General features: G+C 52.5%; 7 protein-coding genes across 7 annotated transcripts; 5 read left to right on the top strand and 2 right to left on the bottom strand.

The window, feature by feature from the left end:
- Positions 1 to 407: 407 nt before the first annotated feature.
- Z519_01122 (uncharacterized protein) lies at positions 408 to 4,405 on the bottom strand (the record flags this gene model as incomplete). Its single annotated transcript, XM_016758879.1, has 2 exons — positions 408 to 4,314; positions 4,368 to 4,405. The coding sequence occupies 2 exons, from the start codon at positions 4,403 to 4,405 to the stop codon at positions 408 to 410; spliced, it is 3,945 nt and encodes a 1,314-aa protein (XP_016624207.1).
- Positions 4,406 to 5,478: 1,073 nt separating this feature from the next.
- Positions 5,479 to 7,686, top strand: Z519_01123 (uncharacterized protein; the record flags this gene model as incomplete). The annotated part of the gene is made up of 1 exon (XM_016758880.1): positions 5,479 to 7,686. One exon carries the CDS (start codon positions 5,479 to 5,481, stop codon positions 7,684 to 7,686), a length of 2,208 nt encoding a protein of 735 aa, XP_016624208.1.
- Positions 7,687 to 8,623: 937 nt separating this feature from the next.
- On the top strand, positions 8,624 to 10,285 carry Z519_01124 (uncharacterized protein; the record flags this gene model as incomplete). Its single annotated transcript, XM_016758881.1, has 2 exons — positions 8,624 to 9,789; positions 9,916 to 10,285. The coding sequence occupies 2 exons, from the start codon at positions 8,624 to 8,626 to the stop codon at positions 10,283 to 10,285; spliced, it is 1,536 nt and encodes a 511-aa protein (XP_016624209.1).
- Positions 10,286 to 12,038: 1,753 nt separating this feature from the next.
- On the bottom strand, positions 12,039 to 13,829 carry Z519_01125 (uncharacterized protein; the record flags this gene model as incomplete). The annotated part of the gene is made up of 1 exon (XM_016758882.1): positions 12,039 to 13,829. The coding sequence occupies one exon, from the start codon at positions 13,827 to 13,829 to the stop codon at positions 12,039 to 12,041; it is 1,791 nt and encodes a 596-aa protein (XP_016624210.1).
- A 3,593-nt stretch (positions 13,830 to 17,422) lies between these two features.
- Z519_01126 (uncharacterized protein) lies at positions 17,423 to 18,988 on the top strand (the record flags this gene model as incomplete). The annotated part of the gene is made up of 1 exon (XM_016758883.1): positions 17,423 to 18,988. One exon carries the CDS (start codon positions 17,423 to 17,425, stop codon positions 18,986 to 18,988), a length of 1,566 nt encoding a protein of 521 aa, XP_016624211.1.
- A 457-nt stretch (positions 18,989 to 19,445) lies between these two features.
- On the top strand, positions 19,446 to 20,315 carry Z519_01127 (uncharacterized protein; the record flags this gene model as incomplete). Its single annotated transcript, XM_016758884.1, has 1 exon — positions 19,446 to 20,315. The coding sequence occupies one exon, from the start codon at positions 19,446 to 19,448 to the stop codon at positions 20,313 to 20,315; it is 870 nt and encodes a 289-aa protein (XP_016624212.1).
- A 2,132-nt stretch (positions 20,316 to 22,447) lies between these two features.
- Positions 22,448 to 23,588, top strand: Z519_01128 (uncharacterized protein; the record flags this gene model as incomplete). Its single annotated transcript, XM_016758885.1, has 2 exons — positions 22,448 to 23,143; positions 23,316 to 23,588. 2 exons carry the CDS (start codon positions 22,448 to 22,450, stop codon positions 23,586 to 23,588), a joined length of 969 nt encoding a protein of 322 aa, XP_016624213.1.
- Between the last annotated feature and the right edge of the window lie 228 nt (positions 23,589 to 23,816).

A 23,816-nucleotide genomic window follows, 5' to 3' on the forward strand; every position in this document is an offset into this window, starting at 1 on the left:
GGTTTCTATAGTGTCAGCTCGTCTCACAGAACTTCCTGTCTTTCATTGTTCTTCCCTGTGCCTGTGTATGAAGCCTCTGCTGCTAAACCTACATGATCCCATTGTTGATGTGGTTCGCCTTGCCGCATGCACCCTCAAAACGCGCTTCTGATATCAATATGCGTGTCAGAGTGCTTCTATAAAAGCCCAATTGATGCTCCATCGTGACCGGGGAGATTCTCCATAGGAACATTTTGGCCCTGTGAATTCCCTTCTATTTCGTTTCGTTCATTTCGAGGCTTCCTCCGTCGTAGCATACACATCTGCCAATGAAATTCCCTAGCGACACCAGAGACAATGCATGCAAGTATCAAAGAACCGACAAATCCATAGCCTGCCCATTCCTGGTTGTATACAACTTATTCAGTTCAAGGATCAATCACACAAGTAATTTCTGCAGGTCCTTGAACTTCTGTAACAATACGCGTTAGTAGAAAGTACAAGAGGGGGTATTTCTGTCTTCTCCTAGGGCCGCCAGATCGGAGCGAAGGCTGACTTACAATCGGCTTACTCAAAAACTCATCAAACCCAGCGTGTATCGCCTCGTTGTGAGCAACCTCACTACCCATACCTGTCAAAGCAATGATTTTGGCCGGCGGGTCAACCTTGTTCTCCTTCTCAAATCGTCGAATCTCTTTGGCTGAGGCTATCCCATTCATCACGGGCATTGAGATGTCCATGAAAACGTGCTTGAAAGCATTTCGCCCACCATCTTCGCGGACACTCTTTTTGTACGCTTCTAGAGCCTTCAAGCCGTCCGTGGCCGATTCAAAGGGGTGGCCAGCCTTGCGAACGAAAGTAACAAGAAGGTGTAAATTGATATGATTGTCGTCGACGACCAGGACCCGTGAGTTTTTGGCGTCGGGATCTCGGGCTAACGCTGCGCTGTCGGTGACAGCTGATTGACTCAGTGTGACAACCTCTTCTGAGGTGCCCATCTTTATCAATGAGGGCTTCTGGGGTCGTGGTTCGTTTTCATCAGAAGACTTTTGCGACAGATTCGGCGATTTGGACTTCTCGGCACTATCTCCGACGGGCGCAGACGCAGGTCTATAGCCCGGGCTGGGTCCGTCGCCTTCGGTGGGTTCATCGCTCTGTCTTCGAGCATCCCCCCTTGCTCGGATATCCCCTTTGTTTGCATCTCTATCGCGGCCGAAAGATAGAGCAGCCGTCTTCGAAGGCATTTTCCGGTTGTCCTTTTCCAGCATCTCCAATCGTTGCATACATCGATGAAGCACTTTAGCCAGTTTCTGTGGTCCACATGGTTGCGCAATCACCTCAATGACTCTACCAATATCCGTAAGGTAATGTATACCATTCGACCTCAAGGACGCAGCTTCGAAGGCATTCGTACACAATATGATGACGGGGACTTCTCTCTCCGTTTCTGGTTTGCCATGAAAGTCGATCAGGTAGTCAATAGGCGGCGGCTCAGGGTAGATGAAGAAGTCTGGTGAGATACCATCCATGGTTTTTGTCGTGGTAATTTTCATTCGAAACCACTGGGACACCAAATTCCGCATTGAGCTCTCTATCGTCGGCATCGGGACCAGGCAACGGACATCTGACTCGTTGTTCTTCTCATCATACGGTAAGAGCATACACATCTCCCGTCCCATTGTGCGCTGGCGCACGTCTGGAATGACATTTGCCTCGGGAATCGAATTCACATCCTTTTGGCTCTTCGGAAGTCTGAGCCAGATTCTTACTTCGGTGCCAACGTCTTTCTCGCTAGACAGATCGATCTTGCCTCCCAGAGAATCGACGATTTGTCGGACGATGCTGAGTCCAAGGCCGGTACCAGTTGCCAACGTGTCTTCTTGGGAGAAGGCAGTAAAGGCGTGATTCTTCATGAATTCACCCGACATGCCGCGACCTGTATCGGCAATCTTCAGTAGCATATGTAGATGTGAGCTGACCTTGTTCCGAGAGCGGTCAATCCCGAGGCCCACGTTGATGCTCCCTTTGCTAGTATATTTTAATGCGTTTCCCAGAATGTTCATGACGATCCGCCTGACAGCCCCAGGTTGAGATCGGACCCACCAATTTGTGTGATCATCAATATTCAAGGTAAGGCGGACTGAACTTGCTGCTTTGGCGGAGCCTTTGCTGATGTTCGCCCGTCGCTCTAGTCGTTGCTGTATTGCTCGACTCGCAGCTGTCTGCACGGGCGATTTACCTTCGAGAGCATCTGCGTTTGCGGTTCGGAAGACTTGGCCGGCATAAACAGCTTCAACAGCTTCTTCCACGACGACTGCCATATCAAAATCTTCTGTAAGGTTAGTTTCGGGTTTGCTTCCTTGCGCATGCCCTTGTGTGGAAGTTGGATGTTGATGGTAAGATTTCGACAGATTGTAGATCTTAGCATAGTCAAGCACGTGGTTAACTGTGTCCAACAGTGTCTTCCCACATGTCTCGACGCTTATGACCATTGACGATTGGAAGTCATCCATGGCAGTGTCGTGAAGGAACTCGATACTTCCCAAAATACCATGAAGAGGCGAGCGCAGTTCGTGCGAAATATTGGCAAGGAATGTTGACTTGGCAGTGTCCGACAGTGCTAGATCGATGCGGTTGAGCTCATTCATAATGGCATTACTGAAAGCTTTCAGGTAAACCATGTCATCTTCAACATTGGTCAAACGACCTGTATCGGTTGACCAGACTATCAGCGCAGAGTGCCACCGCTCTTTGGCAAAGTCCCACAAAGGCAGAAAGACAATGCTTCTCGCGCCCGGGAACGCTTTCAGCAGAGCATTGGTTGTGGGAACGTGTTTTGCTGCTTTTGATAGTTGGTCAGCATCCACTTGGGAACCATCGACAGCAGATGCAGATTCGGAGCTCTCGTCGCTGGATGTGGGTTTCCCGAACTGGTCGAATGTAAAGCATTTGCCTTTTGGATGACGTCGGACCATACGGCGCATGGTCTGGTCGGCAATGCCGATGGACTGATTGGGGTCAAGCACGTAAAGACCCAGAACTTCACACCTCTGTATTTTGCCCTGGGAAGCGGAGGAGTCGCTGTTGCTTCGCGTACTTGCGGTATCGTCACTGGAAGTCGTGGGGTCGTCATTTGCCACCCCTTCCTGGGAGTCTGAACCCTCTATTCCGTTCCGGAGGTTGGAGTGACTTTTTGAGTTGGGTCGAGCATGATGGACTTTTGACACAGCAGCTCCAGAAGTTTTCATGCTCGAACCTGAACTCAGGTTAGCGGAGCTCGCATTTACGAACGCAACACCATCGGAGCCGAGGCAGTATTGGAGCACAGCTGCGGCACGATCAAACACCTGCTGGGATTCGCGCAATATTTTTTCCTTGGCTGTTTTCGGAGGATGCGTCGCCAGCGTACGTCTGATCCCATAGTTGTGGATGTTTTCCTGACTGGGGGCTGAAGATTGCGGTCCCGGCAAGCCATTTGCACGATCGGTGGCGGGCAGTCCCATGCGTTTGGAGTCTTCAGCAGGTGCATTTGCGTCGCCGATTTTCAAGCCCAAAAACTCCGCGGTTTTAGTGTTCTCTGATGACGCATTCTGGCTGGAGTCGGAGCCACTGAACTTATTGTGCTGTGGACTGGAACCGACTTCACCACTCTCTTCGGCCCTGTCACCCTCAATGAACGTCCCCATCCCGTAAATCAGACGTTCACCCCTCTTTCTGGCTCGGTCGTTTCTCACATTTTCTAAATGTTGAACGACGATAACGGACATGTCGAGCAGGAAATGAAGTTCGGTTGCTGAAAGGCCGCGGCGGGGTTTGTCGTCGGTGACAGTATACACGCCAATGACGTGGCCCAACTTCGTGGTAATTGGCACACCACAATAGAACGAAACGCCACGACCGGCATAGCCTCGAAATTTGTAACTCTCATGGGCTGAGATATCGCTGACGACCAAGGCCGGGGTGGTGAAAGAAGAGCCGTCTGGATCATAGGCGGTATATTTGTCAGGATACATGGCATCAGCCGAGATGCCACCCTCTCGCTCAATGAAAGAATTTCCGAACCATAGCTCGTCACCTTCACCATGCTGCGCGTCGCTCAAGAGGGACAGAGACTTTGTGGCCTCGGCTATGATATATTGCTTTGTAGTGCCTAGCAAAGTGACCACCGATCTTTTGGCGTTCAGGCGGAGACAGCCCAGTTGCGCGAAAGCCGTCAGCGCCTTGTCTCTGGAAGATCGAGGTCGATGGCCCTCGGGCTGATCAGCAGAGGGAGGAAAGTTTGAGGCAGGTTCAAAGTCGGTTGACATGAAGGTTTCGAGCCATGGCTGGTAGTACCTATATACCAAGTAAGTTGGTAAGTTCGTCCACAGGCTGAAAAAGGGCAATACCTGTGCATCTCGCGCTCTCGCGCCGCTTCTGGAGCCATGGTCAGAAGAGGCGGCGCAGATTTGCCTGCCTCCCAATACCAGGCCTAATAACCTTTTCCTGCTCTTGCAGACTGCGAATGTTCTACCGAGGGGCGGGCCAAAGTCCGCTCATGCTCATAGCTGTGACACGAAATCAAGCAGCATGCCAGCTTACTATAAGTGAAGGTCGGGACATGATAATGTGCGCGCAGAGGTATCAATGTTGGGAGACCCCAGTTCCAGCTTGTAGCGAGAGGGCTTAGAGAGGGTCGAGGATGACGGAATAACCGAGAGTCACAGGAACACTCTAGAGATAGACCAAGATGGGCATCCATGGGAGATCGGCAAGTGCGATGATGGTTGGGAGTTTAGACTCCAGTACGGGGGCATTGCCAGAATGCCCACTTTGTACCACGGACGGTAGGCGTGAGAGCGTCATTGACCTTCGAGAAATCCCACGGGATTGGATGCAGGAAGCCACAATGTCGAAAAGCGGGAACTGATGGCTCGTGGCAGCCTCAAAGAGAGGAATGAGATGCATGGCGGTGGAACCGTTGTACCGGGAGCATTCTTTCGGGAGGGTATTGCATCCAGACCGTTCGATGGGCGAGTCTTGGCCGATGCAGAGGCAGCCGGTACGTACCAAACAAGTAACATAGCAGCACTGAGCACAGCACGAGGTACCAGGAGTTACATGGATTGAGGGCTAGGCTTCGATGCGCATCTCGGGGGGGCACGCACCCAGCACCTTGCACCCCACCATCAGCCCACCGCAGGCAAAGTTACCCGTACTGAGAACCCATCGGTACGGGACGGCCTGAACAAGCACGTACACGTGATTCTCGAGTCCCGGAAAATCAGCGGAACAATGACGCCACAAAATCAGTCTATCAAGTCTATCTCGACTCTACCGACTGTGTAATAATCTTGAGCCTCACTTTTCCGCACCCTACACCCACCCTCCCTCCATCCATCAGCATCAGGGCGCTCAACCCAAGCAGGACTTGAGCCCTTCCACCCCCCTTCCTCCTCCTCATGGCTCTGCTAGGTGGGAATAACATATCGAAGTCAAAGACCGTGAGAATAGCCCGCCATGGCACCCGACCGAGGCGCTCCCTCTCACACCCACTCCCCCTCTCCATCCGATGTTCAAGACCATGAGTTGCTCCCGCAAACCAGTCATCAGCAGAGCATCTCCCGCGTCCGGTCTGATCATGCCTGCTATGCTGTCCCTGGCGCGCACGAGTCAGCCTTGGATGGGACAAATTTCACACTTCGAGGTGTCGCAGTGGGGACGTTGATTGGGATAATCATTTGCTTTTCCAACACATACTTTGGTCTGCAGACTGGCTGGGTATCAGGGATGGCTATGCCGGCCTCTTTGATTGGATTTGCAGTTTTCAAGTCTCTGTCCCGCTATTTGGTTCTTCCATTCACCCCCGTCGAAAATGTTCTTGTTCAGACAGTGGCCGGCGCAGTAGGCACCATGCCGCTAGGTCTGGGTTTCGTCGGAGTCATGCCTAGCATCCAGTTTTTGCTGAAGAAGAGCGAGGGTGCCCCGGTTGACTTGAGTCTGTGGAGGCTCTTTGTCTGGGGTATTGGTCTTTGCTTGTTCGGCGTCGTCTTTGGTGTGCCCTTGCGAAAACAGGTCATCATCCGCGAGCGCCTTAAGTTCCCCAGCGGGACTGCTACAGCACTCATGATAAGTGTTCTACATGGCGGTGCCAAGAGCGACGAGGGCAAGGATAGGGAGATAGAAACCCAGGGGACCGAAGAGCGCGAGGAACTTCTAAGGGACAGCGATCGAGACGACCAGCCAGAGCAGGCGGAAGAACATGACATCCGAGGCGATTGGAAAAGGCAAATTCGACTTCTTGTGGTTGCTTTCCTTTCATCCGGCGCATACACTCTGATCCAATATTTTTTCCCTATTCTCCACAGGTTGCCCATCTTTGGCACCTACTTGGCGAATACCTGGGTATGGACGCTCAATCCTTCGCCGGCATATGTTGGACAAGGTATCATCATGGGCCCTGCTACGACATTCCACATGCTCCTCGGCGCTATTGTGGGATGGGCGGTACTAAGTCCCATGGCCAAATACAACGGCTGGGCCCCAGGACCCGTTGACGACTGGGAGACAGGGAGCAAAGGCTGGATCGTTTGGGTCAGTCTGGCAATTATGCTGGCTGATGCAGTCGTCAATTTAGGCTGGTTGTTCCTTCAGCCTATCATTCACCATGGTCCAGATTGGATCAAATCCGCCCAAGCGCACTACTACAATAGTGCTTCCTGGTCCAATTTTTTGCTCGGCAAACGACTTGCCGGCTATGTCTCTCTTGACATCTCCGGACGAGCTTCTCAATCTCCTTCCACCGCCAAGCCACTGAAAGGCGCATCCGACGAGCCTCCCGATGACGCACCACTACACCACCTTGTCTCCAACCAGACCGTCGCCGTCCTCCTTCCGATAACTCTAGTCATCTGCGTCGTGTGCATTCACATCACCTTCGGCACCTACATCCCTATTAGTCTCAACATCCTTGCCATCATTCTCGCCCTGGTTCTCTCCATCATGGGCGTCCGTGCCCTTGGTGAAACAGATTTAAATCCCGTGTCTGGAATTTCAAAACTCACGCAGTTGGTTTTTGCCCTGATCACTCCGACTGGAGCACATGCAAACCACAGTATAATCATAAATTTACTCGCTGGGGCTGTAAGCGAAGCAGGCGCGCTTCAAGCCGGTGACATTCTCCAGGACCTCAAAGCGGGACATCTAATTGGGGCATCCCCTAAAGCACAATTCTACGGACAGCTTATCGGGAGTGTCGTGGGAGCATTTGTGTCTGCCGCGGTCTACAAGCTATACGTGTCAGTCTATCCGATTCCAGGGGACTTGTTTGAGATCCCCACCGCATACGTCTGGATCTTCACCGCGCGGTTGGTGACGGGAAAAGGTCTTCCGCCCATGGCCTGGCAATTCGCCCTCCTCTTTGGTGCAGTATTTATTCTCACCACCACTCTTCGGATATACCTCCTCGCACACAGAGAGTCTCAACGCTGGTGCAAGGCTTTACACCCGTGGATCCCAGGTGGCATTGCGGTGGCGGTGGGGATGTACAACACTCCCAGCTTCACATTGGCGCGAACCGTAGGTGGAGTGATTTCTCTGTGGTGGATACGTTGGAAAGGGAAGGGGGAGACAAGGGTCATTGTTCTCGCGAGTGGATTGATCCTGGGGGAAGGTGTGGTTAGTATCTTGAATTTGGTGCTGGCGAGCATGGGCGTGCCGCATCTATGAAGAAAGAGCAAGGAAAGGGTGGAGATGGCGAAATCGAGTATTTGAGGGAGGCCAAGGGGGCCGGGAACGCAGAAAAACCGGAAACTGGGTTCTAGGATTAATAGACAGCAGCCACCCTTATATTGAGGCTTTCCAGCCTATACATAAATGATGGTACGAGCCGAAAGGCAACCCTCGAAAACCGACACACGAATTAATATAAAATGACAGCCTGACACAAAGATTATTGTTCCTTGACGTAGCCGAAGAGTGACTCGAGAAAATTGTCTTGTCAGACAGTCAGATTTTATTTCATAGGCCAGCCTTGCCCCCCACGCGGTCAGGGGTTCAGCAAGGCTCTCTGCTCGGACGTAACACACTGCTCCCTGTCCATGGCATTCTCACACTATCAATGCACCGGACAAGGGCTCGAGCCACGGTCCATGACGAGACGGGATTACATCGTCAACGTCTTCCTAAACGCCTTACATTTTCCTCCTTGAGCCGCAGCTACAAACTGACCCAGGCAACACTAGTTAGTGTTACAAATTCTGCAATTCAATTAGGTAACATTTTGAAGAAATTTTAACCCACTCCGTGAGGTTCCAACGTTTGTCGTCATTCAAAAATTGAAGTCATCACTTTGTCAAGTCCGCCCAAGTCCGGCATCTCCACAGCTCGAGCTCGACATTGGTAATGGAAACAAAATGGAGGTGAGAGTACCGAGTAAGGACAAACTAACTATGCTCGGTCCTCTGCCACCTTGATGCGAGATTGAAATATCTAGTAACTTTTTCTTTTTCTTTTTTTCAAACTTCTCCTTGATGGTTAGTTGTTTTTGCTTTCCTACCTACCGAGACGCCATTCCGCTCGTTGCAATAACTATATCCACTCCTTTGGACTCGCCATTTCCCTCCTTTCGCTTAGACACACGCCAGGGTATACTTTCGACTTGCTCATGACAGGGTTCGATGAGGAGTCGAAGGTAGCCATCCCGGTCCAAAATGGGCGTACCACAGGTTTTCGCGGTGACAGAGTCGGGCATGCAGATGCAATCATCGATTGGTACGGGCCTGACGACCCAGAAAACCCGTACAACTGGTCCCGGCGGAAGAAGTGGACGATCACCGCCGTCGCAATCATGGCGACGTTTACGACAATCCTGAACGGGACCATGATCACCGTCGCCCACGCGGCCATCAACGGCGAGTTCCACATCAGCGACGCCAGGTTTCCGCACTCGTACTGGCCCGTCACCAGTTGGGCCCTGGGAGGCGCCTTGTGCGGCCTGGTCGTTCTGCCGCTGATGGAGGACTTCGGCGTAAGACCTGCCTTTCTCACCACATACGCCGTCTTCATATGCTTCATCATTCCACAGGCGGTGGCACACAATTTCGCCACGCTGATCATCTCCCGCTTCTTCTCGGGAGGTTGTGTCTCCGTCCTCTCCAACACCGCTGCCGCTTTGATCGGGAATATCTGGGAAGGTGACCGCGCTCGCACCATCCCCTTGAGCCTCTTCGTCATGCTCTACCTTGCAGGGAGCAGCATGGGACCTGTGATTGCCGGCGTCATTTTCGAAAACCTGTCCTGGCGATGGATCTCATACATCCAGCTGATTTGGTATGGCGCCCTCTTCCCGATCTACGTCTTCTTCTTCCAGGAGAGCAGGGGCACCATCATCCTCCAAAGGCGCGCGCTGAAACTGCAGAAGGCCGGCGTGCCGATACGCGGACCACACGACGGGAGCCATCTGAGTCTCCCACGCAAGCTGGTCCGGAGCACCAAACGGCCACTGCGAATGCTGTTCACCGAGCCGGTCCTGTTCGTCTTCACGCTCTGGTCGGCTTTCATGCTTGGCACGGTCTACGTCTTCACCCAATCCGTCGAGCAAGTCTTCGCGGGCTTGTATGGCTGGACAGCCTCACAAGCCGGCTACGTCCAAGCGGCCGTGGTCATCGGCGAATTCGTGGGCTGGACCGGCGTTCTCATCAACGCGAAGCTATACTACGCCTCGGTCTCGCGCAACACTGAAGTGCCTGGGACGCCCATTCCCGAGGCCCGACTTTACGTGAGCGTAGTGGGAAGTTTCGTCGGCGTGGCTGGCGGCATGTTTGTCTACGGGTAAGTTCTCCTACAGTGCTGAACATGCCGATTTTGCCAAATCAAAAAAATCCCTCCCTTTCCCAGACCCTCTTGAAAGTTGCCGCCACAACCCAAAAATGCTAACAGGCATCCCATTCCTCACAGGTGGACCGCATACCCATCCGTCCCGTGGATCGCGCCAGCCATCGGCCTGGCGATGGTCGGCTACGGGGTCAACGTTGTGGTAGTCGCGATCGCCGACTACGTGGTGGACGCGTACGCCAAGTACGCCGGCAGCGCGTGTGCGGCCGTGGTGCTGGGCGAGAATCTCTTTTCAGCATTCCTGCCCCTGGCCGCCCAGAGCATGTACACCGAGCTCGGCTTCCAGTGGGCCAGCAGTCTGCTAGGGTTCATGGCTCTGGTGCTCTCCTTTGCGCCCGTGGCCATCCTGCTTATCGGACGGAGACTGAGAGAGCGCAGCCCCTTTATGAAGGAGGCGATTGTGCTGAGGAGGGAGTACTCACGCACGAATTGATTGTCTTTTCTCTTTGCTCACTTTTGCATCCATGGAGTCGGTCGCTCATGATGACGATGATGATGATGATGATGCATAGCGCCGCATGATATTACATTGCATTTCACTGGATAGCGAAAAATGCAGAAAAGAGCTGAGCAAGAGCATAGGACCGCCGGCAAAAAAGAAAACAAGGTACACCCCACATAATAGATGTGCGTAGATGGACGAAGGGCGGACGGACGGACAGACAGGCAACACGAATAGCAAAATAGCCACGCACACAGATGGAGGATTGAATTGCATAATCCAACTACGGACCCCAATCCAAATGTAGAGCCACATTCGAAGTCTAGATCCGAATCCGAATTTCACATCTAAATCCAAGGCCCAAGCCCCAAGCCTGAAATCTAAATTCTGGAACAAACTTGAAAGTATTCGTCTATATTCACCTATGTGTATACATACTCCGACAGCGTGCTCGTACGTGAGTAAGTAGATATGAAAAGTGGCACGCCAGGCTCAGCTCTCCACCGACCTCGTGTACGTATACGTAGTTTACGGTATGACACAGTGCACGGTGTCCAGGTATACAGTACAAACTCCGGAGTACACGATACAGGAGTACCCAGATAAACGCGGATCACAATCAAAAAGCCTACCAGCCTCCTTTTAACGCCCCCTTTCCGCTTTTGTGGAGCTGGATGACGAATTTCCGGTGCTTCGACTTATGAGCATCAGCATCAGCATTAAAACTATATGTTGTTGTATCATATACATGTACGATTTAGGAGCGGCGGTAAGAGTCTATTCTCGTCTCTAGTTCTAAAATCTCGGGCTTGCCTTCTGCCACATATGATAAAATAGCTGGGCTGGCCAGTCCCCATCATCACATGCCTCAATTCAAAAGCAGTATACCCAACTCGTGAACCCTCTTTAGAACCAAGCCATGCTTGTCTCATCCCCTCGCTATGCATCGTGTATTTCGTATATGCGTTAGCACCGTGTTTTCATTGCCATGAATCATACCACATCCCTCTTTTCGCTGCTATCTGATCGTGCAGCAAACAAAACGAATCCCCGATTCACTGTCTTTGTTGTTGCCCACCCTGTCAAGTTGATTAACAGCCAAAGCCTCGTTCTTTCGTGACCGCATCTGCCATAGTAACCCTCGGGAATGAAACATGGGCTGAGTGACCAGTCCGACTTGACATATCTGCGCCATTCGGAGAGGGACTTCGCACCGGTCAAGGTGATTGCTGATCACTAAGGACGGTTACGTGGTCTCCCCTCCCAAAATGTTGAGTCGTGCTGCTTTTAGAACTGGTACCGGAGCATCAACCTCTTGGAAAATATGGTACAAACTGTATGGTGGACTGGATTCATAGCTGATGTAAGCAACCTCGCCGAAAGTCGCAGCATCTCTTGAGCAGAAACGTAATCTGCTCAAATCTGGCCTGCATTGAAGCTTGGGCACCACCAGCCAATTACACCGGAGTCTGTAGGTGCGAGGCTAGTCTGCGTCTTCACCTGAATGGTATCCAAATTCTGTCCCTTGCCTTTCCCTGTTCAAGCAAGAGGTCGTAGATGAGAAAAGGAGTGGCGAGTCATAGAACCTGAGAGGGGGGGCGATCCTGCTTCGTTTTGTGCTCGAACATTGGGTCAGCGGATCCTCGGTGTCGTAAATCTGCAGTTTTCATGTTGAGGATAGCGTCGCTTGCCGTTGAAGAGATAACTTCTGGGAATCTGAGATGATCTGCCTTCGATTAAGCACTTATTGATCTCGTCTTGGCCAAATCCGACCAGCGAACTGAACCACCAACTCCCGTTGCGAATGAGGATCATAGAGAAGCCCCATCAGCAAGTCTTCCAGTTCCCTCACGTTTCCAACACCTATTTCAGTTGCCGCAGTCCTCGCGAGATGCACGAACCACTCCAGGTCCTCTCTATTGGCACAACAGACACCTCCAAAAACGGCCACCCAGAGTAGACAATCGGTGCGGGGCTGCCACAAGAGCCCGAGGTCTGTGTTTTCGAGCTTCCTCCGCAGAGTTTTGGCAGAAGTTGTCGCTGCTCGTCGGCCCAAGGGTGGCGAGCGTAGAAGTGCAGTCCAAAAGGCCGTGACAATCCTAACGCTGTCAGTTTTGTCGTCCATCTCATAGTGTAGAGGCATAGATAGAAGTCTGTGTAAAATGATCAGACTCCGCCAACTGAACCACTTGTAATACTCATGCACGTAGTGAGCGGAGGCACCTAAGAAGGCTGACATTCTCAGCACTTGAATAAGATCCGTGAAACTCTCAGTCAATATTTGACTTTGATTGAAAGTATCCACCAAAATCTCTAACAGCGATCCCGGTCGAAAATGATGTCGGCTTTGAGATTCGATGCTTAACAGTATCTCCTCAGGCAGAGGCCCAGGATCTAAAGTCACAACAAGACGGGGGACCCCGAGCCGCTTCAGCGCTGCGATACAATCCAACATGAACAGCTTCTCCAGTTGATAGTCGTCGAAGGTACTCAGCCCCCCCAGAGCATCGACCATGGAGAGCAAAGCTTGGAAATGTGGTTCGGCCGCGTCGTAATCGTCAGAATATATTCCTGCAGCGTAGAGCCGATGAAGGTCCACAGCCGTATGATGATCCAATTGTCCATTGGCCAGTTTAGCCTGAAGGGCCTGCACGGCTTTGGTCTTGAAGAACATAGGAACTCGATGAGTATCTTCCTCCGAGACGTTCGGTAACAACAGTCTACCTTCTCGAGCAATCATCTGAGCTGCCGCAGAGGCAAGAAATGCATACATATGCGCCGGTTCTGTCATGCAAGCCTGCATGTCTGCATGGATCAAGGCGGCATGACGGAATTGGCCCATAGGTACCTTTTGGGTGTCTTTCCAGAACTTTTCTGGTAGTATAACCGTGTTGTAATGCTTGATTAGAGGCGGTGCCCATTGTTCCAAGGCGCGATGGGTATTGGTCGGCGGGCTGGAAATTCCGCCCAGCGATATTGATGAACTGATTACACTGGCCGTGCTTCTTGCAGGAGGTAGGCTATAGCTCGGAGAGGATGTATCGAAATAATGCCCCGGACGGTAAGTGTGAGCGGCACCAAAAACATTGGCTTGCTGTGAAGGTATAGGAGGCGACGCAGGCGTAGAAGCAAAAGGGTTGGAGAACAATGCCGAGAGTTGAGGGTCAAGGGAAGCCTGTGAAATGGATGGAGGGCTTGTTGATTGGAACAGCGGGTCTTCAAGGTCGATGTTCTGTATGATGTCGAAGTAACTTGCGCCCTGAAAGTGGCCTTTCTCAGATGCAGAGGTCGATGGACCAGCAGCCACTGCTACAGGACTGGGAGACACTGAACTCTGGCTGCTGGTCTGCAGCGGGGCAGATTCTGACTGTTCGCGCAAACGACGTTTGCGAGCAAAATTTTGACGCTGTACGTGACTCTGCTTTGTTCTGTCCAATTCAGCGTCTTTGGTGGTCCGGGTAACGGTCGAGGCATCTTCATTGACGAACAGAAACTGGGAGTCGGGAGATTTTGATCGTTTTGCTTTTGGTGGCATGACACGTTGCAGGATATCTTAGTTTCCGAGCAGTACCAGATTTGAGGTGTAGACAAGAGCCGCCTTCAGATTAGGTAAAAAGCGAGGCTGATCTCACAGACCTTGCTGACGGGACAGATCCCTGTGGACTAATGATTCGGAAAAGGCGACGGGCAAGCACGCCGGACAACTGGGACAGGGCTATGGCGCCGGTTCAGTCAGTCGTGCATATGGCTCGCGTTCCAGAAATCGTAGGAGCTGGGCTTGGGAAGGGTACTGGTGGCTTTCTCCTGATTGAGCTTAGGTCGCTGCTGATACATCGGCAGTAGACGTTATTGGTATAGGGACTTTGGAGACATGCAGTACGCCGCGGCGCTTCGGCAAGGTTTCGCGTATAGGAAGCTGTTTTAGTGGATTAGAGATGTGATGCAGCCGTGTTTCCCTTGAGACAAGATCTTGGGTTGCTTTATGGGTGTGGCGGCATTGCTGCAGGTACCGTGCCTTGTGTTAAGGGGGTTATGCCAGAGAAACCGAGTTTCAAAGATAGTGTCCTCCTTGTTTTTGTCTCTCTCGTGCACAGAACCTCGAGTTTGCAGGGTTAGTACACAAGGGGGGGCAAGTCTGAGTTTGCCTCAAAGGGGGACGAGGAGGATGTATATCATGTTAGCGAGGCGGAGGATAAAGCCTGGATAAAGGAGAGTCTGGTCGCAAGAAACCCACAAGGTGCCATGGTCAGGCCGGTCGAGAGGGATTTCAAACGGCATAACGCCACCTGGAAGTGTATTTGGATCTGTATGATCGTCCTGTTGGGCGTTTTGAGACCTAAGCCTCATCCGAGGACTTACCTTCGCGCAGACCGACAGAGTTGGAAGTGTGGGCTCACCTGGCTGGAGGTTCACCTGAGAAGACATAACCAGACATGGCATAGCATGCCAGCAAATGTTCAAGCGAGGCGACATGATATGAAGAATGATTGACGGAAAGTAGAGGATATGGCGCATTGCGAACAAGTTGCCGAGCGGCTGAGCATGAGCGGGAGGAACATCCATTGAGCCGCGCGAGTGAGATGAGGTAATGGTGCGATACGGCGAACACGAAGAGAGATCGAGCGAGACAGACGGAGAAGAAATCGAGGATGGCGCAGGATACGGAAAGCGGGCGATTGAGAGATGGTGGTGCGAGTGCATGAGAAAGAAAGAGGAAGGTCAGTGATGTGTGGTATGGCGTAAGGGAGTTGATGAAAGCGCCACCCGCACTAGAATTTAATCAGCCTGGGTCCCGATGCATAGGTAGAGAGCAGAACATAATAGTCAGCTGGTAGCTTGAACCTAGGAACAAACTAGAAACAAGGCAGCATCGAAGGGCATGGGAAAGTCAGTCAGCTGGGAGCAGCAAGAGCAGTGCGGGTAGCGGTAGCCATGGTTAGTCCAGCGAGGAAGCTAGCTACCAAGGCTACTGACTAAGTGACTCGCTAACCGACTTAACTAGCAATAGTTGGATAGGACCCCCCCGGCCCTCGGGCTAGTGAGTGAGGGCCCCTGTAGGGCGAGTACCTAACCACTGGGGCCACCTGCTCACTGCTGACTGCTAAGACCCTTGGCAGGGCCTGTTCACTCGGGTCGACTTTGGACATCTCTCCGTACGGACATTACTTCACCTGCATTCTGGCATTCTCCGTTCTCGGACCCATAATTAGAGCGACGGCCGCGAGACGGAGAGAACCCAGGCTGACGACTTCCTTGACACTTCGGTGACAGTGGCTGCTGCAGTTCTACACAGTTGTACGGAGGAAATGCTGGGCTTTTGCCAAAGTGTATAGCGTGAACGGTGTGCAAGACGCCGAGCTACATATTGTGGAGCAACTCGCTACGCACGCAGCAGACTCTGCTCGGGTACCCGAAATGCGAACTGCTTGCTACATAACAAACGGAACAGTCTGGGGCCGATATCAATCATGCCGCTTAGCTAAACCCGGCTTGTGCAGGGTACCCACTGAGGAAACAGGCTGGCAGCACCTTGCAAGTACACGCCAAGGGGTCAGTTCACACGATCTCCGCGAGCCTCACAGGGACTTCACCCACTGGCTGGCTGCCTCGCCATGACTAAGTCAGCGCATTGCATCCTTCTTGAACCCTGGCATCTTCTCGGGAATTGTGCGTCTCGATATTCAGTGATTCTAGTCGACAAGATGGATTTTCCCCTCTGTTTCGGGAAGGCGGTAGCAGCGCAATCTCGTGTATCGGAGAAGAGGTGGACTAAGTCGGGTTATTCCTACACCAAAGTACGTCGCTTGGCCTCGGCATACCAAGCCTCACCTTTAGCAACTTCGAGTATTGTTGTCCATAGCCCCTAGATTGAGCTTGGGCCTGTACACAGTCCATAGCTTGGTAGTATCGGGAGTGTTCCAGGTTTCCGGTTTTACTGCTTCTACCTGAGGCCGGAGACGAAAATCGCCGAGTTCCAGTAGCACGACTCGGAAGGGACCTCGGGGCCGAGGCTGTCATGGGCTCAATGAAAGAACAACGTTGGCCCATGATTTGAAGGGACAACATGGAGACAGAAAGAAAGTCAATCAATCAATTGGAACCAACCAAGGTCAAAACGTACCGCACCATGCTAAATGACAACAGTCGCTCCATGCAGAAAGATATTTGAAATATGCTGCCGTGAAGACCTTTTCGATGCCAGAAATGAAATAAGATTGACCAAGCACGGTTTGACACCTGAGCCTTGCAGGAGGAGTTTGGTCGGGACGAGGCTGATTCCCCACGATCGGATGAACAGTGTTTGACATCGACGAACTTAGCCCAAAGTGGGATTTGCACGGCTTCCTGTACAAACTCTATGCAGCGTGTCACCAAAAGGACAAGCATAATACCTTCCCGGAACCTGCTTAGCCCTTTTCGGGTGGCGTTCCAAGTTATGCGGGCCTGAGCCAGGTTCGTATTGACCTAGGGAGAGATGTGGCCAAAAATCACTCAGGATGGTCTCTCGGCGATCGGAATCAAGAAGCGTCATAAGAAGCACAGAGCCATCGTGCGAGAGATATAGCAGGGGGTGGAGGAAAGGATTGAAGTCGATGAGGTTGCGCACGAAAAGTAAGTTGGAACGGCCGAGATGACGTCATGTAGCCGGGTTAGCTTTGACCCTTCGGCCATAATCGGCTCGGTTGACTTGCCAACAATTGCCAAGATGCTTAGATAAGCACCCCGTCAATTGCGCATTGCGCATACCGCCAGCCTTGTCGGCTCCCCTCGCACGTGTAAGACAGCCTTGCCCCGACCCGCAGGACCTCGTACCTCGTAAACATCAAAGTGCCGCCAAATCAAGAAATCCATCCCTCATTACCGCCGGCCAACCTTTCATTTTTCATCGGCCACTTCCGACAACAACCTGTGTCACCGATGCGGCCGTGTTCCTGCCTTTAATTCCTATCCTCACTTTGACAATTCCAACCTACCGGGAACCAACCGACATTTTGCCTCTCGCTCAATGTTGCAACCGGATCCTGGCCATCAGAGTTAGCCCAAGCTGCTCCACAGCCTGGATATTGATCCGACGGCCAGGCCTGCGTTTCACCCGGATCTTCTCATCTGCCACTCGAAATACCCACGATGCCCTCGTTCCAAGACACAACGCGCCATGACGCCTCCCCCTCCTTCTCAAAGAACGCCGTCCTGGAAAGGGCCCAGTCGCAATGGCTGTTCACTCCCGAAGAGCTGCTTCTCGCCCCCAGTATACTAGATGGAATGCCTATCACACAAGAGCTAGCCAACAGACAGAAAGGTGTCAACTTCATAACGCAGGTCGGCATCATGTTAAAGTTGCCCCAGATGACACTCGCTACGGCCTCTGTCTACCTGCATCGTTTCTTTATGCGCCATGCCATGGTTCAGAACAATAGGCCGGGGTTCCATCACTACTCGGTCGCAGCGACTGCTATTTTCTTGGCGACGAAGGTAGAAGAAAACTATCGGAAGATGAAGGAGCTGGTGGTCGCATGTTGTCGGGTCGCCCAAAAGCAGCCGAATCTGGTGGTGGACGAACAAAGCAAAGAGTACTGGAAATGGCGAGACACCATTCTGCACAATGAGGACCTGTTACTCGAAGCCTTGTGCTTTGATCTGCAGCTCGAGCAGCCATACCGTATCCTCCTCGACTTTCTGCGGTATTACGACGTCCAGGCCAACAAACAACTACGAAACACATCCTGGGCTTTTTTAAACGACTCCCTTGTTACCACCATGTGCCTCCAGCTGACGCCGTCGGCGATTGCGGGCAGTGCCTTATACATGGGGGTCAAGTTTGCGGGCATCACTATTCCTGACGATGAAAGGGGCAGACCCTGGTGGGAGCAGTTGGGTGTCGATATCCGGGATATCCAGAAAGGTTGCAATCTGATGGCAGATGTCTACGAGAACCCGGCTCTACCACGCCAAGGTCAAAAAGATGCGTATACCAGAGATGACGATCTTGCAATGTTTGACCGAACCCGACAACCCGCCACACCCCAGCCTGACCTGTCGCCTGTCGGGAGTGCAAAGAGTGGGAGTCAAGGTGCCAAACGCGATAGAGATATGGCCGACGATCCAAATTCAGGGGAGTGGGGATCGAGCATGCCATCACAGCGACCCGCTGGAGAGGACCAGCCAGCACCTTCACCCAAGAGAATCCGTCGCGATTCACGGGATGACAATGCCAGCCTCCCTCAAAGGATGCCGCACCGTCACCCTGCGACCTCGGCGGACGGCCGACCTCCCAACGAGTCCAGAGGCACCGGCGACGATGTGCAGAGGAGAATTGACGAGATTGTGAATGCGTCGTCCAGCAGAGCGCCACAATCTAATCAGCCCCGCAGGCCATCTGTGCAACATTCACACCAAAGTCGTTCTCGGAGACATTCGTCGGGAGGCTCCAATTGGAACGGCCCACCTTCGTCTTACAGCAATGGCCACACAGACCAAGCCCCATCACAACACCGACCGGAAAGTCATGATAATGGTATGTATACTCAACCCGAAGACGGCGATCATGCAAGAGGGCCATCCCGAGTGCCTCTAGTTTACCCTGCAGACGAAAGACCGCCGCAGCCACCAAGACCAGAACCAGTGTCGAACGGCATCAATGATCTGGACGATGCTGAAAAGGTCGATTACGGCAGCGAAGAAGGCGAGCTGTAGAGTTTTGGTAAGCTGCGTGGCCAAAAGGGCGCGGCCACTGCGGCTAAGTTGCTGATTTCTCTCACCCTTGGGTAATACCAGGGAGTGCAGACGGCTGGGCCCATATTGATTAGAATTCAAGTACCGGTTTTGCCGCTTCTGAATGCATTTTTGAAGACAGCAGACCTTAATTGGCTTGGAAGATCAATGCGGGGACGAGGCCAGGCGAAGCTTTCATGGGGTAAACGGCGAACCCTCGGCTCAGCCATGACGTGACTCCAATGGATTTCTAATATACGACATTGCGTGCTCGGCTCGCCGCGCATACCTAGGTATATAACCCGTCAGCCGCTGTATCTGTTCTGTGTTAACTCTGCATCTAACACTGTAGTGACAGACTCGTCGCCGTCCCGGTCGCCGCCTTCATCCTCGAGAGTAACGCACAGCCTGCTTCGAACGTCTTCAAAAACTTGAGATCATGTCTGCGACGACTACTCAGACCTCCGTGTCCACCACCCTCTCTGGCGCCCAAGATTCTTCATACGTCCCACGGGGCCCAGTGCGTACGAAGTTGAACTTTTTCAGAGACCCTGAGGACGGATCCAAGCCATATAATTATGTCGAGAAACAGCCTGAAGGCGTTTCCCAGAGGAACTTCGGTGAGACCGTGGTCGAAGTCCAGATGAATGATATCCGCGGCCGAGAAAGCGAATTTTATCTTGACAAGGATGCTTTTCAGGCTATCAAAGGCGTCCCATCACAAGAGACGGAGTTTGTTGACGATGAACACATCAAAAAGGTCTACTATCCGGAGGTTGAGAAACTGCTGCTGGAGAACGTGCCTGGGGCGCACAAAGTCACTATTTTCGACCACACAATCCGCCGGTCAAACCCTGAAGCTCCTCGCGCCCCTGTCACCAGGGTGCATGTTGACCAGACGCCGCGGTCAACTGAGTGGCGAGTCCGGCTGCACAACCCCGAAGAAGCCGACCAGCTTCTGAAGGGCCGATATCGAATCATCAATGTTTGGCGACCGATTAACGGCACCGTTCAAGCGCACCCTCTGGGCTTCGCCTCAGCTGATACTGTCGATGATAACGATCTCGTGCCCGTTGAGCATAGATACCCTCATCGGACGGGTGAGACGGCAGCAGTGAGATACAACCAGAATCAGAAGTTTTATTACTGGTCTGGTATGGACAACGACGAGAGGCTGTTCCTGAAGTGCTATGACAGCAAGGAGGGCGTTGGTCAAAGGGTGCCTCATACGGCATTTGTTGATCCTAGAACTCCTGTGGGAGCGAAGGGCCGAGAGAGCATTGAGGTCCGCGCATTGGTTTATGGTTAACTGATCTCAACAGACGGCTCTATGACTGTTTGAGCATTTAACAATTATACATACAGATCAATGTATATTAGAAATAAGTTCAAGTCAAAACTTGAAGAAGACGCATGAAATGGAGAGTTAAATGAATTTTGGTGCTGCTTGATGTTCGCCGATCGTAGACTTGCAAGCCCTTGTGCATTTTGGGCCCTCTTCTTAGCCTTCACAGGTATTGAAATTTCAGCTAAGTGCGAGTGGCATGTTCTGCTTCAACAAGGACCTATTACTCCATATTACAGTTGCACACAAACTTGACAATGGTGCAGGGAAAATGCCCGCCGAATCTCGCCACTTTGCTGCCGCTTCAGGACATCTTTCAGCCTCGCCCTAGCACGGACGAAGCCTTGTTGATATCCCGAATACGAACAGCCTCGCCATCTATTTGCGCATACTGATTGGCCAGCTTTCTCCCAGCATCGTGTAAAGGACGACGTCTCTCCACCCGCTCCTACGCTCTGAATATCCCTGGTGCCTGGATTTGCTCTCCTCGCTTGTTCGTGTCTGTCTGCCACGTACATACTCTTCCCTCATCCCGCGGCGTCGTGGCCGTGCTGAGGGCCCAGCGTTCCTGAAAGAGAAAGCCAATAATCCGTGACCAGGGGGGCCGCAATACGAGAACTGCTGCTTCTGGAAGTCTGTGGCGGGAGCCTTCATCCCGGATTTGGTTCAGTGGAGTCGGAACCCGAGTACGGGGCTCGCTTAACTTTCTCGCCTTTCGATGCTATCATCCTATCCATGGCAGAGAAACCGGTAGGAGCATGGGGCTTAAAGCCTTGGATCCGACGGTGAAACCCTTGCATGGGCGGATAGGGAGATCCGCCCTACCCACCCACCTGAAAATTGATTGATTCGGCCCAGATACGAGGCATACTACCTTTGGCTGGAGAAAGAGAAAAAGAGAAATGGTTCTGCCTGGTCTCGTTTGGCGCCGCCCAACCAACAGAGTCTCCTTACTTGCTCGCTTGCTTGCTTGCCATTCTGCAGACCGGGTCGTCGCCCCCAGGAACGCCCGCAAGGCAACACCTTTTCTCCCCCGGCCTCGAAACTCTCTCGAGACGTCTGAACTTTCCGAGAGGGGAGTTACTGTTTTCCCATCCAACCCTCTTTTTGTTGTTGGCGATAACCCGACACCCGAATTCGAATCTTGCCTCATTTGATATACGGCTCCAAGAACGACATTGCTACATCGGAGGAGAACAGAAGACGCCAAGCGAGGCGAAGTCCAGCCCAGCGACTTTGACGTGGCCCGGACCAGGTTGTTGTTGATTGTTGTCCTATCTTAATGTATTGCGACGACCAGGCGAAGATGTCGACACTCCCCAATCAAGTGTCCTGGGACAACCTCGAACCCCTGGCCCTCTGGACGACGAGCCCCGTCCGTCGTCGCTGATTCGATGGCGATCCGAATACGTGCGAGTATAGCCCGTTAGGGGAATTTTCCATTTGCCATGCAACGGCAATGCGAAAAGGTTGGTTTCTCTCTATACACGCCAGCATATGAAGGTTATGCGGGTCTTGCTCCCCACTCTTCTCTTTCTCTTCTCTTGTCCCTCTCTCCTTTGGTTGTGAAGTATTCTTGTCCTGTTCTGATCTTCTTGGGAGGCTTCGTGGAAAGTGGAAATGAGGGAATGGGGAAATTGAACAAGGGCGTATATATAGCTCCTGTGTCTTGCTCTGTTCTTCTCTTCGCGCTCGAGCCTATTTTCTTTGTTCATCAGTCAATCAGATCAACTTGGAACCCGCTGCTTCTCATCGCGCTTTTCGTATATACTTTGGACCTGGACGACAATCAACTATCACAGACAACCTATCCAGGAGAGACCACACAGCACCAAGCAGTATTCGCGCAACTATCTTTTATATTCCGGCAAGACAGGCGTACACTCTTCCGGTCCTTGTACAGGTCGACGAATTCAAATCGAATTCTTTTGCTCTAGCTGACACAAGAGGACCTGTTGAAATCCATCTGGGAACCCTACACTTCGAGGACCGTACCCCAGCCGATTCCACTGCCAACTCAAACACCCTCCGAGGATCCACCCAACGCAAGGAAAACAGCGAAGCTCTGCGCCGTTTGTCCAAACAATCACCGCAACATGTCGTCCAATGACAGCAACAATGACAACAACTCGGACCTAAACCTGTACTTCTACTCACCCTCGACCGCGCTCGCCGTGATCTTCTCGGTGCTGTACTTCCTCCTGACCATGTGGCACGGGTACATCAACTTCATCGCGACCCGGCGGCACGTCACGTACAAGCACAAATACACGATCCCTTTGTTCGTGGCCTGCGTCATCTCGACGGCGGGGTGGTCGGTACGCATCGCGTCGATCCACAATCTCGCATCCATCCCGCTGTACGCCGTCAGCGCGTCGTACATTGTCATCTCGCCCATCTTCGTCTGCGCCACGCTGTACTTGCTGCTCACGCGCCTGATCCGGACGAGCCTCCCTGCGGAGGAAAACGGCGGCCAGAAGCAGCAGGTCTTCTTCCGCATCCCACCGGCCTGGCTGGGCAGGATCTTCATCACCTCGGACATTTTCAGTTTTCTGACACAGTGCTCCGGCTCCGGCATCGCCAGCTCGGGCAACTGGGAAGGAGATTTGAAGACCGTGGGCACGAACGTGCTGCTCGTCGGCTTGAGCTTGCAGCTCGCCACGTTTAGCGTCTTTCTCGTCGTGTTGGCGAGGTTTGTCAGGAGGGTGTCCAGGGTGGGCAAAGATGCAGGGTTGGATCCTTGCGTGAAGAAGGTCGTTTGGGGCGTCTGGATTGCGGGTTTCTGGGTCCAGGTGAGTTACTCACCTAACCATTCATCTTTTCCATATTATTTTCTCTGCCATCCCTCCTTCCTGTTCTTTCCCCTTTACCCCTTTCTCTCTTTCTCTCTGTCTTTCTCGCCTTGTCTTCTTCTCTCCTTTTGACGGCATCCACCTCCACTAACCTTTCGCCGCACAAATGTAGGTCCGTTCCGTCTACCGTGTCGTTGAGTTCGGAATGGGCATCGACGGATACCCCTTCACGCACGAGTGGTGTCTGTACGTCCTCGAGGCGGTGCCCATGTTCATCGCGCTCACGGCCCTGGCCTGGTACCACCCCGTCAAGTACATGCAGCAGAAGCCGCGTGCAGAGTTTGCCCTGCGGGAAGGCGGCGGTGGCGCCGCAAGACAACAACCGAACGGGATCCACATTTCTTTGAACAGGGGCAAGGGCAGAGTCATGAACAATACGGTGTGAAGGCTGCGAAAGAAAGCATCGTCGCATGAGTCGTTGAAGGACAGGGTGGCGTCCGCACGAAAGCTCAGCCCCGTCTCGATCTGCGCGGTTGCGGGGGTTGGATGGCCAGGTATATTCACGAACCAACGACCAAGCGGCAGGCGATATAAGGACAAACATCCTGAGAGGGGCGGAAAGATCGTCTCGAGATTCGGTCTCGACGATACATCATTTCATTTGCCGGCTCAA

This window comes from Cladophialophora bantiana, assembly GCF_000835475.1.
Source record: "Cladophialophora bantiana CBS 173.52 unplaced genomic scaffold supercont1.2, whole genome shotgun sequence".
Classification (NCBI taxonomy): Eukaryota; Fungi; Ascomycota; class Eurotiomycetes; order Chaetothyriales; family Herpotrichiellaceae; genus Cladophialophora; species Cladophialophora bantiana.